We start from the raw sequence: 11729 nt of genomic DNA, 5'->3' as shown, positions 1-11729 counted from the left end.
ACAGCAATAATCTACAGCTATTTCGACTGCTGACATATGGGTCATCTTTTTGACAATGTGACATTTCATAAGGCAATCAGCAGGATTCATTCAGTATTTATGGTATGCTATTTTTTTGTCAGAAACTTTGCAAAAATAAAAATCTTTAGATTCTTTAAGATAAAACCTTCTTGATAACCAACCACATCACTTATTAACATTGGTCTCTTAATCCACAGAAATCTAAATTCACAAAGTAGGACTCTTCTAAAACACCAGTCAGGCTGACCTCTTAAAGTAGTCTTTCATTTTGAAAACTCCCGTGTGGCCACTACCCACACTAAGATATTTTGAGTTTTTTTAAAGGAGAAACAGCAACAGAAAAGAGAAACATTGCCGATGATCATTAAAATAAGAAAATCTGAATGAATTTTGATCATTTTAATAAATATATATCAAGAAAACCTCACTTTATTACAACACATTCATATACAAGCATCTATCATCTAAGTTTTCAACATCAAATGTTTATCAAATATTGAAAATAAAGGACAAAACATTACTAGACTATTTAGCCATAACACAAGAACATGTTTTAAAAATTGGTCCTTGTGGACATTGTCCAAATGATGATCCTACTCATACACTGTATGAATGAGACCTATATTTAATATTAATAGCAATAATAAAAAAGCTTTATCTTGGAGAAACTGGGAAGACTTACTTCCTCCGTTTGGCATTTGGTTCCTGTGAAGTATTGTTTAAGGAGGCCCAAGTTCAATTAGCAACCTTGGAAACTGGAATACAGTTTAGCAGGAGGAGTTGGCTGGAGTAGGACGACGGACGGTCAGAGGGGCACTCTGAACACTCTTGCAAATGTACAAATTAAAGAAATCATTGAGAAAACTGTTGACCAAATACATGGTAGCTATTGCCAACTGGGTCCCATTTCTCCAAAATAACTTTCCAAAAACTAAAGTCTTTACATTCTTTAAGATAAAACCTTATTGATCACCACATCATTTATTAACATTGTGCTTCTTAATCAACAGCAAAAGTCATATATAAAAAACCACATGCTTTTATAATCTAAACGAGTGAAATGATGCAAAACAGATTAAAGTATAACGCATGCCACTGGTTCATGAACTTCATTGGACAAGAAAACAAAACAAAACAAAACAACCCAAAACCCAAAAAACCCAAACCCCAGCAACAGACCCGTTGCCATAGAAAAGCTCAAGCAGCTTAGTGCTGGTTTCTAACAGCTCCATTGTTTCCCCCATCCCTTTCTAAAAATGCCAAATCCAAAAGCAATTGGGCATCAAAAACAAAGGAAGAATAGAGATGTTGAATCAAAAGTTGAACACAATAGTTTCGAAGTTAACGGTTTCCAAACAATATTGATCCACCCTGTGTATTTTTTTTTCCTGTTTGTTAAATCCCTGCTGTAACTCTGATTTATCCTTAATTTTCACATTGGCAAAAATTAAGATAAAGTAAGGCACCAAAAATCGCCCTGTATAACACCTCTCTAACTGCCTAATCACGCATCGCAGGCAAGCCAGGAACTCGCAGGGATTACCCTTCTACACATATTGTTGATTGCCGCACCTAGACAGGTGTTTCATTATGTTACATCCCATTTTCATCTGTCATGCAAGACTGTTAAAGACAAGTCCTTAACGGCATGGTGAAGCCACTTCATCTAGCTCCCTGTCTTCAGTCTTTTACTCAGAAAAAAATACTGTATCATATAGAAGAAGCAGACATCCTTTGCTGGTTATGTTGGTTTGCTGACCAAATAACTACCTAATTAAATTGGCAAACACGTTGCCGTTTCTTAGCTAGTGACAGGCTCCTTGGGGGCACTGAAAAGATCACAAGGGCACATTGTCCCCCAGTCTAATCTACTGACCTTTTCGGTGAGAAAACTAAGGTATACTTTGAAGCATTTAAGTCAACTGTTTTCTCGGTAACATCACCACATTCCTAAGTAGCTTGCTGAGATCTACTATACAGATGTTTTATGCAATCTGCTCTCCAGGCATTAAAACGACACGGCGTGTTCATGGCATAATTTCATCCGTTGTACAAAACTATAAAATCCATTCAAAATAAAATTTATGAGAGCTAATTGATCATGCTGTGCATGCTTCAGAGGCTCGATGAAGAGATGGCTCATAGTTTACTCCCTTTGCCACAGCATGCTTTGTTACTTGGTGAAGGCTCCTTTTTCCTTAGGGACTTTTTCCAAGACTCACTCACATTGCTTTTGTCATTATATCCAGTCTCAAAATAATCATAAAACTGGCCTTTGCCCTCAAAAGCAAGGTCATTTCCCACAGGTTCATGGCTCGGGGGGCCACCATCCCTGTTGGTGTCATTATTTGCCTTCTCATCACTTAATGTGGCCTTTTCCTGAACACCTAGTGACCTGACATGAGTGACAAAGATTTCACTGGCAGGTCCCTGGCCATCACCCTTGTAAACAGGTGCACTGCCTACATCGAAATCCGCCTGGTGGGAACAGCTCGGTAAAGGCAGAGGGGGAGAGGAAGAGGAAGACGAGGGGGAGGGGGGGACAGTGCTGGAGGCACTTCCAACACTAGCATGGACAGAAAGGGGCAGATTTAGGTAGTGACCACCACATTCTTGGTAAAAGCAGCAGGCATGAAACTTTTCACACTCCTCTTTGGCCATCCGCGGTCGCTTCCGATAAGGACAGTCTTGAGCCATAAACCACTCTTGGGCAGAGGTGCCATTGAAAGAGCAGGCAGGAAAGCACCAGTTATTCTGCATGATAATCTCACCATGGAGCCGTTTCATCAAATTGTTGATAAGGACAGATCTTCGGAGATACACTTCAGGATCATCGATAAACTTGAGCTTTTCTAATGACATATACAGGATGTGGGCTCGTTCCTCAAAAATCGAGATGGTCTAAAAGTCAAAAAAGGAAGAGAAAACTTAGAGGACATGGGCGGTGTAAACATGCCATTCCCAGTATATTGCTTTCGGGGCAGTCTCTGGAGCTGGGCCTGCTGGGGTCCTGTTTCTCCCAGGTTCATTTAGGGATGCTGGCCCCCATGTTGCTCACGTCCTCCCCCGACCTTCCCGCCTCGATGGTGTGGTCAAGCACCTGGGAATCCCATCCCAGTGCAGACCTCAGCAGGGACAAGTCAGGTTGTTTGAGATTTCAATGGCCCAGGGAGGGAGATGCTGAAACACACAACACTCATCTACCCTGCTAGAATTCAGGGGAGCAGCTTCTCCGGAGGGCAGCGAGGTAGTAACAACGGACACAAGGAGGGGTTCTCAGTGGCTGTTTATATTGTTTCTCGATCTGGATGCTAGTTACATGGATATGTTCACTCTGTGAAATCCATCAAGCTGTACTCTTAGGATACTTGTGCTTTTATGTATGTGTATACAAGCCCATGCACGCACGCACACAGACACACACACACTCATGTATTATACGTCAGTTAAGTGTCCTTTGAAAGATGTCAAAATGCAGGTCATAATAAGTCTACTTCAAACCCTGGCCAGGAGCATGACACCTATGTTCAGTACTGTCCCTCTGGCTTTCACACTCGCAATTATCCTTACTTGATCGAGGGACAACGATAATTGAGGCTCAGCCCCTGAAAGGATCAGTCCATGGAAGGGCCCAGGCAGGAGGAGAGATGCAGGGAGGAAATGAGAAGACTCACTTCTGAGCAGTGTGATACTATCACTGGGTGATCACTGGTACAAATCCAGTAGCCACTGGGAACCAGCTACAGCCATAACACAGAAATGAAAGAGGAAATAAACTGCTGTGTCCTGGTGGCCAGCTTTTCCAGGTCATAAAAAAAAAAAGCCACCTGGTAGCATGACCTGAGGAACTGCGAACGAAGCCAGCCCAGGTTAACCAAAGGCAGGAACCATACGTTCAGAGAAAAGCCCAGCACCTGCCAACCCATGCTGACGTCTTTATGAGCAAGGTCAAGGCAACACCTGAAGGACAAGCATGTGGGGTGGTGAGGAGAGGGGTAAGAGGAGACACAGAGGAAGATGAATCGAAAAATTAAAAACCCTCACCGCATCTCAGACAACTATGGTCTGGGTTATACCCTCCCTGATTAAATCTGTAGATAGTTTTTAAAGGAAGAGAACCGTAAGGAAAAATAAGTGGTATTTGAAAAGCTTAGGTGGCCAGTTTCTTATTTCTAGGCACTTCCTGGATCCCAGTATTTTCTTTTTTTTTTTTCTTCTTATGTTAATCCCCATACATTACATCATTAGTTTTAGATGAAGTGTTCCATGATTCATTGTTTGTGCATAACACCCAGTGCTCCATGCAGAACGTGCCCTCCTCAATACCCACCACCAGGCTAACCCATCCTCCCACCCCCCTCCCCCCCAGAACCCTCAGTTTGTTTTTCAGAGTCCATCGTCTCTCATGGTTCGTGTACCCCTCCGATTTCCCCCCCTTCATTCTTCCCCTCCCGCTACCTTCTTCTTCTTCTTTTTTTTTTCTTAACATATATTGCATTATTTGTTTCAGAGGTACAGATCTGAGATTCAACAGTCTTGCACAATTCACAGCGCTTACCAGAGCACACACCCTCCCCAGTGTCTTATCACCCAGTCACCCCATCCCTCCCACCCCACCCCCTCCAGTATTTTCTTCTTAGGCATGCAAAAGAGTTAGCTGTGGCCTTTTCTAGGGAATGAATTACATATTTTAACAAACTAAACCTATGTAATGAGTGTGCAATGAAGTGCGTGTTTCTACTTGCACGCACACATTCAAGGGATAGTGAGTCCACCTCTAAGAGGTCAAGAGAAGCCCCGGGGAACTGCTCCCAGGTGGGCACACACAGAAGGGGCTTTGGCCATGGGACCTAGAGTGTGGGCAGTGGGGAGATGTCAGGAAAGAACAGTGCGTTTCTGCACACACGTGAAAACATGGACTGCTCACAATCACTAACGCAACCTGGGAACAGTCAAGGCATTTGTAAAAAAGATGTTCCTTGGATTATATAATTTTGTTATTTCTGGGTAGAGGAGCTCCTGCTGGCTCTTTCTTCGACTACTTGTGAAAATAACAGAGGACCCAAAAAAGTGACAACGATTAATATGGCTCTGCTGAGAAGTGGCTCCTTTTCACTGCTTGGGTGGAACAATTTAATTTCTGGAAATGGATCAAGCAACTGTTACTAAGTATCTTAAACTCTTAATAAGAATAATGACTATTAAAAAAACATACTTTATGGCTACAGCTGCTGAGCGGTGGGTGAAAATCCTCTTCTTCCACATACTTTCTCTTAAAGTATGTGATCTTGGATGTTGTTATAGGATTTGAAATTCCCCTGTAATGTGATCCTGTGGTAATAAATCAGACACGACAAATTACATGTGGTTTGCCAGAGGTTCTCCAAACAAAATACTTTCCTTTAATTTCCTTATAGAAGATAACTTGGCTACATATTTGTCTGTACATGTGGTGATTAAAAATAAACATTTGTCTTAATATTTGCTATCATACAGAATTCTGTGACCCAAGCTAGGTAAGGATTTCTAGGTAATCATAAAGGAAAATGACCTACGTCAGCATTTACAAAATACTCAGAATCTTAATTTTATGTACAAACAGCAAAATTCATAAAGGGGAGGATAGTATTTATTCAAATTGTTTAATTAACTCCATGATAATAGGACACCACTGCTCAAATGTATACATCTTTAACCGTAAGCATGAATAACCAAATAACTTTAAAATGTTATTGGCTGTAGATAAGGAAGCAAATGACTATCTGCACACTGGAGTTATAATATTCTTTCTTTCAAAATATGAAATTCAAAAAAATTTTAACTTAAAATTTGGGCTAACCAAAATCTTTTTTTCTCTCTCAAAAATGTAACATGTCAACCATGAATCAAAGTAGGGTCCAGTTTTGAAAGAACAGAGCTTTTAATCCCAAATGAACTTCAAGGGAGTACTTAGCTTATAGTTTAGGTTTTTTTTTTTTTCTTTTTAAAGTAGTAGCACACAAAAATCCAAGGAACTTACCTTAGAATATAAGAATAAAAAATCAGGAAGAACATACTTCTGTATTTTAAAAAATTTCCCCCTGAATACGAAAGCCAATTGTGTGCTTAATAAAAAAAGGAGACACATAGCTTCTGGCCCAAAGTGCAGATTCCTTTATGTCTCAGGGGATAAAGATTTCATTGTCAAAAGCTCACCAGGGCTTGTGTAGCTCTGAGAGAACTGTGTAGTTCCATAGGGTGAAAAACCAAAACCCAAACTCAGGGTTTCAAAATCTGGTTTGGTTCTTTTAAAAATATAGGGGGCACAACTTACACACAGTAGCAGCACGTGTAGACTCAGGTTTGAACGCAATTTAAGTATCACCTGTGATCCTCTCCCTGGAGCCCTGGGCTCACTTAGGAGAGAGGCACAGACAGCCTGGGAAGTCCCTGGAACAGCTCTCTCAGCTCAGAAGGGCGCCCCAGACATCACCGCCACCCACGAGTCTGGCTGCAGAGGGCAGCAGGGAAGGTCAAGGGCACTACCTGCCAGTGGGGGACCGGCTCCCCGGTCTCCCTGCAGAGGGGCCTGTGCTGGCCCAGGGGGGCTCGGGCCTCCGTAGCTGTCAGCCTCCCATAGTGTCTGGTACCCAGCAATTTCAGCAGCTCCTTCCGAGACAATGGGCTCGCAGAATCTATTCATGGACAGAACCAGAGTCATCTCTGACAGCCTCAGATCTAAAAAAAAAAAAAAAAAAGAAAAGAAAGAAAGAAAGAAAACAGCCCTAATCAAGAGTAAGCCAGGGGATGGCCTTGGCATTTTCATTCCTTTGCTTTGGGAAACTTTTACTTCTCGGTCCTCCCCTTCACCCTGAAACATTTTATTATTTTTTCAAAGAAAACCTCAGCAAACTCTCTTGCTGCTATTAGCTCAGCCTCTGTGTTCAGCAATCTGCATTTCATGGGCGGATCTTTAAAATCCCATTTCTTATTGTTCTCAGATTCCCCTCAGTCCTCTTTGAGACAGCTGCTTTGCCTCCTCAACACATTTTCCCCCTGACCTTCCTGCAGAAAATGGACCGCTAAGAGGCAAGTCCAAAACCCTTGCGCTTCCTTTCTATTAATAAGGCAAAAATCAATTTTCTAGTCAATCCCCCCCCCCCCAGAGTCTCCTTTGATGAAATCCGCTAATCAATCAAAAGGAAAGGGTGGGGAGGCCGAAATCTCCCCGTAATCCCTACTGATGCTCTCCGTCGGGTTCGGGCTGGGCAGCTGCCCCCTCCTTCTCTCCTTTCCGCAGGGCCAGTTCCTCTACAACATTCTGGGGCTCCCTCCACTTTCTTCTCCCAAAACGAAGCAGACAGAGACACACTTGGTAGTTGTTTCCACCAGCCCTGATCGGCCTGAACTGGATCTGCCTCCAGTCAAAACACTGTAAGATGAAGACAGAAAATTGGCTCCGGTTTCAAGCCGGGAGTTGCAGCCCCACAGGAGCCAAGCACAACATCAACGGAGCAGGCAGAATATTAAACAGGAGCCAGGGCTTCAGGGCCAGAGGCAGCCGACAACTCTTTCCTCGGCAAGGCCCAGACACAAGGCAGGAACTTTCCACGAGGCACCGCGCTGCAGCCCTCCTCTTCAGCCCCCACCGCTGCCTGGTGCCTGTGGGGAGACTGGGAGCCTCTCTGCTCCGTGATGCCTGCTGGGCTCCTGCACGGCTCACGTGGTGTGGGCCATTCCCCCCCGCCGCCCTGGGCGCAGGGGCTTCACTTGGTCCCAACTAAGGCTCAAGGCAGGGTCAAGGGTGAGTTCAAGGGGGAAGAGAGTTTTGATACTCGGGCAAAAAGACTGATGGGCCAGAGATCAGTGGTGACAGCACAGAAGCTTTGGCATCTTATTAATGGCCAGTTCCTTTTACAAGACCCGAACCTCCACTATCCCACTTTGCCATTTAAAGAACTGTCACAAAGAGTGATGTCAGGCCTGCTTTCTGAAGATTGATTGTCTTTCAAATATACGCTAAGGGTCTAGTTCATGCTTTCTTCTCCAAATTACACAGCTCCTAAGGTTTTGGGGAAAGGACGAATTCACCGCTGTCCAGCGGGAGAGTATAATTACCTAGGTGTTCTAACAAGGGTCCACTTCCAGGTACAAGAAGGAAAACCACCAGGGGAAGGGGAGATAGCTTCACTAAAGTGATGAAGTCCTTATGGCTAACAGAGCAGCTCTTCCAGGAATGACTCCATCCTTTATTCAGGCTTCTTCTTGAGATCCTAAATTCTGTCCCAACCTCACTGAAGGATGAACAGGGGAAATGTCCGTGTCAGTGGCCAGAATGAGGACCCAGCTGATCTGGGCTGCCAAACCACCTACCCCTTTTCTTTTTAAAATGCCCTCCAAAGAGGCAGCAGCCGAAGACTTACTGCGAGTAAAACCTTATTACAAAAAAAAAAAAAAAAAAAAAGAGCGGTTCGATTATTCTCTAAAAGCAAACGGTGGGACATGCCATTTATTTTGCTCTTGACTCATCAAAAAATTTACACTACACTGATTTGATAAACTAAGCTATTCTATCACCCCTCAAACTCAGCATCCAAACAAGATATCAAGCCTCATGATAATTTATTCCCTGGGAGACTCTCATAAATGGTCTAATTTCTTAACCTATTATAAAAGACAGTTGTATCAGCAAGTGCTATTGCCAGGAGCACATGAATTATAGCTTTCTCTCAGTAGCCCTCTCTCACTTACTGCAACAGTATTTTCCAGCTTGAAATTCACACTCACTTTTGTGAGGGATTCTGGGAATAAGACCCAAGCTTTTTGTCTATGTTGAACTTTTATGACATAAAACCAGAGAAGGTTGACAAATTCACACCCCTTAAGAAAGTGAAGCATTTGTAGGCCCCCTAGAAGCAACTACCTTTGTTTAATAGGACATTATATGGGCCTTTGCTATTTTATGTTCCTAAGAGTTTGTTTCCATTTTAATGACTTATTGTTGTAGCTGTTTAGGTGGTTAAGGATTTCAGTGTTTCTATTTGTTAGTATTGATTCCAGCATATGAAATCCTATCAGGATGCATCTGAACTTGAAACACAGCATAGTCCTTTTATCTTGGCTCTTTCTTTCCATTATGACACCTGATTTCTCTAAGGTTTTCTTTTTTGAACTGGAAACTTTTACACACAAAATCCTAAACCGGAGAAGCTCAGTGCCACAAATGATATTTCTAAGTCTGAATAAAATATGAATGACTTCAGATTATTTGGGAGCGGGGAGGAGATTTTGCAGTTGAGTCTTCCTGGCCTATTTAGAATTTATGCCGGGATGTTAACAAATTAAGAAGGCAAGTTCCACACGCATGAAGCATCGGGAGTGTGTGGTGCTATGCACCAGTGTTTCACATGACTCTTTATTTGTATTACATGTGCAGATCCAAACTGTCATTATTCTCTGTATGATGAGATTTACATTATAATTCTATTACCGAGTTCAGAAGTTTAAATCCACAAATTCATGCGCTGGTAATATCAGATATAACCACGAAGATGTACAATTACGGTAAAATTTGTTTTTTTAACATCAGAGGTGAGTGGATTCAAAAGAAGGCTGTTAAAAGTGTGTTTGGTCCATACATGGGTTTAAAAAGTAAAAAATAAGAAGGTCCTTAACCTCTTATCTCCAGGCTCCTGCATGTCTGTTCTGTCACCCAACTGATGTAGTGGCATGACTCCTCAAGCATTCTCAGAAGGCTGAGGGCTAAAATGTCATGCTTTTCCAGCAAATGTTCATCCTAAAGTTACCAGGCGTTGCTCTACAATTTGGTTTTTCCAGATGGGTTAGGCTTGTTCTTTCCTGAGAGCCATTCTAATGCTAATAGGAGTGGCTGGCCCACAGAACAGGCTAGCTAGATTCAGTGGCCCCTTGAATCTAACAGGGGCTCCAGATCATTCTTTGCCCAGCCCTGCCCCCATCTCTCATTGGAAATTAGAGAACATTAAGAGCATTCTAGCAGTTAGAGATCGGATTCCCACACTGAAAAGCCGAGAAGTAAAGGGCTGATATTGTCAAGGCACCTTTGGGGCTGCCCAGGTGGAATCAAGCCCCTGACCTCGACGTTGTGCTTAGCAAGATCCCAACAGCTCGTCCAGCTGCTGCTGCTGCTGGTGGTGGTGGTGATGGAAGGGGCTGAATGGGTGGAAGAAAATCCTTCGACCCTTCTAAATAGATGTCGTTTTTCTGCCAGTCCCGGCAATACACCTGTCTACCCTGGGAAGTGCATTTCTCAGCTGTAGCTTCGAGAGGCCAGGAACTTTAGGTCAGGTCCTGGGGCTAAGAACGCGGGTGCTGGGCCTGAAGGAGAAGATGGGGTGTCCAGGTGTCCGAGCCCTGGCGCCAGGTCTCCCCATCCCAGGCCCAAGACTGGGGTGGTGAGGTTTGGAGAACCGACCCCCTGCAGGCACCGCGTCCGGGCTCCCGCATAGACACACCCCCAGGGGTCGGTGCCGCGGCCCCGGAGCCCCTTCCCGGGTAGCGAGCCGAGCCCTGCCGGCCGCAGGAGAAAGTAAACAACACCCCAAGTGTCTGGGAACAAAGGCAAGTTGTCTTTCCACGGTGCCGGAGCCGTGCGCCTCTCCTGAAGAATAAGAGCTATTATTACTCTTTCTTTCTTTTCTTCTTCTTTTTTTTTTTTTAAAAACAAGTTTCCTTCTAAGGGAAATAAACACCAAAGGTAGGATTCCAAGGAAATGACTCACGGCGGCTGGCAGGGCTCTGGCGAGGCTGGCCCGGGCCCCGCGCTCCAGCCCTCAGCAGATGCCTGCCCGGCCCTCCCTCCCTCGCCGGCCAAGCCCACTCGGAGCCCGCGGCTGCGGGAGCGCCGTGCGCGGCCGTGGGACCCGGGCGGAGGGGGACAGCGCCCGCACCGTCCGCGCCTCCTTGGGCCGGGGGGCCGCCTGCCCCCCCGCCTCCGCGGCCCCAGCCGGGCACTCCGGAAAGTTGCTAGGGCCCAGGAGGCGGGAGGGGAGGAAGGGAGGAGAGAGGCGGAGGCGTGGACCAGGCGGGCAGCAGCCGAGCCCGCCGGGGAGGTGAGCTGAGGATAGAGGAGCCGCCGCCGCCCGCAGCGCGCCTCGGCTGCCGGGGAGGAGAGTGCGGGGGCGGAGGTGGCGGAGGACAGAAGGTGTCAGCTCCTGCAGCTATTCCTTTTTCTCGCAGACGCGCGCTCCTGACATCCACAATCCCTCCCTCTCCACTTGCCCAGCGCCGCGGCGACCAGACCCCGGGGGCATCCCTCCTACTGACCCCCCGTCTCCTAGGGGAAGGGAGGGAGCGGCCACCGAGGACCCTGGGGGGGCTCACCCGGGCTGCCATCCCCACCCGCCCCGGGAGTCGGCTCGGTGCGCGCAGGCGGCAGCGGTTCCCGCCCCGGTAAAGGCCCCGCGGCGCACGCCAGCCCCGGGAAAAGCCCGCGCCGCCCCGGCGCCCGGGTGGTTGTCCTGGCCCCCGCGCCGCCCGGGTCCCGCGCCGGCCGGTGCGCGTCCACTCGGCAGCCCCGGCGCGGGGAAGGGGCGCGGGAGGCCGCGGGGGTGCCAGTGGGCGCGCGCAAACGCCCGCGGGGACCGGCCCTCGCCCTCCGCCCGCCCTGGCCTCGCCGCCCGCGCCCGGCCCGACTCTTACCGCCCCCTAGGAGACGGGGGGTCAGTAGGAGGGATGCCCCCGGGGTCTGG

The 11729-nt window shown here is 46.4% G+C and overlaps 1 protein-coding gene across 1 annotated transcript; it reads right to left on the bottom strand.

The window, feature by feature from the left end:
• Nucleotides 1-442: 442 nt before the first annotated feature.
• SERTAD4 (SERTA domain containing 4) lies at nt 443-7803 on the bottom strand. Its single transcript, XM_021682531.1, has 4 exons — nt 7242-7803; nt 6547-6738; nt 5237-5352; nt 443-2922 (listed from the first exon to the last, which is right to left on the bottom strand). Exons 2-4 carry the CDS (start codon nt 6719-6721, stop codon nt 2161-2163), a joined length of 1053 nt encoding a protein of 350 aa, XP_021538206.1. The 5' UTR covers nt 6722-6738; nt 7242-7803; the 3' UTR covers nt 443-2160.
• Nucleotides 7804-11729: the final 3926 nt, after the last annotated feature.

Source organism: Neomonachus schauinslandi, chromosome 6, assembly GCF_002201575.2.
Source record: "Neomonachus schauinslandi chromosome 6, ASM220157v2, whole genome shotgun sequence".
In the NCBI taxonomy this organism is placed as follows: domain Eukaryota; kingdom Metazoa; phylum Chordata; class Mammalia; order Carnivora; family Phocidae; genus Neomonachus; species Neomonachus schauinslandi.
Note: the sequence above shows the minus strand (reverse complement) of the source record. Positions and strands in the feature narration are given on the sequence as shown.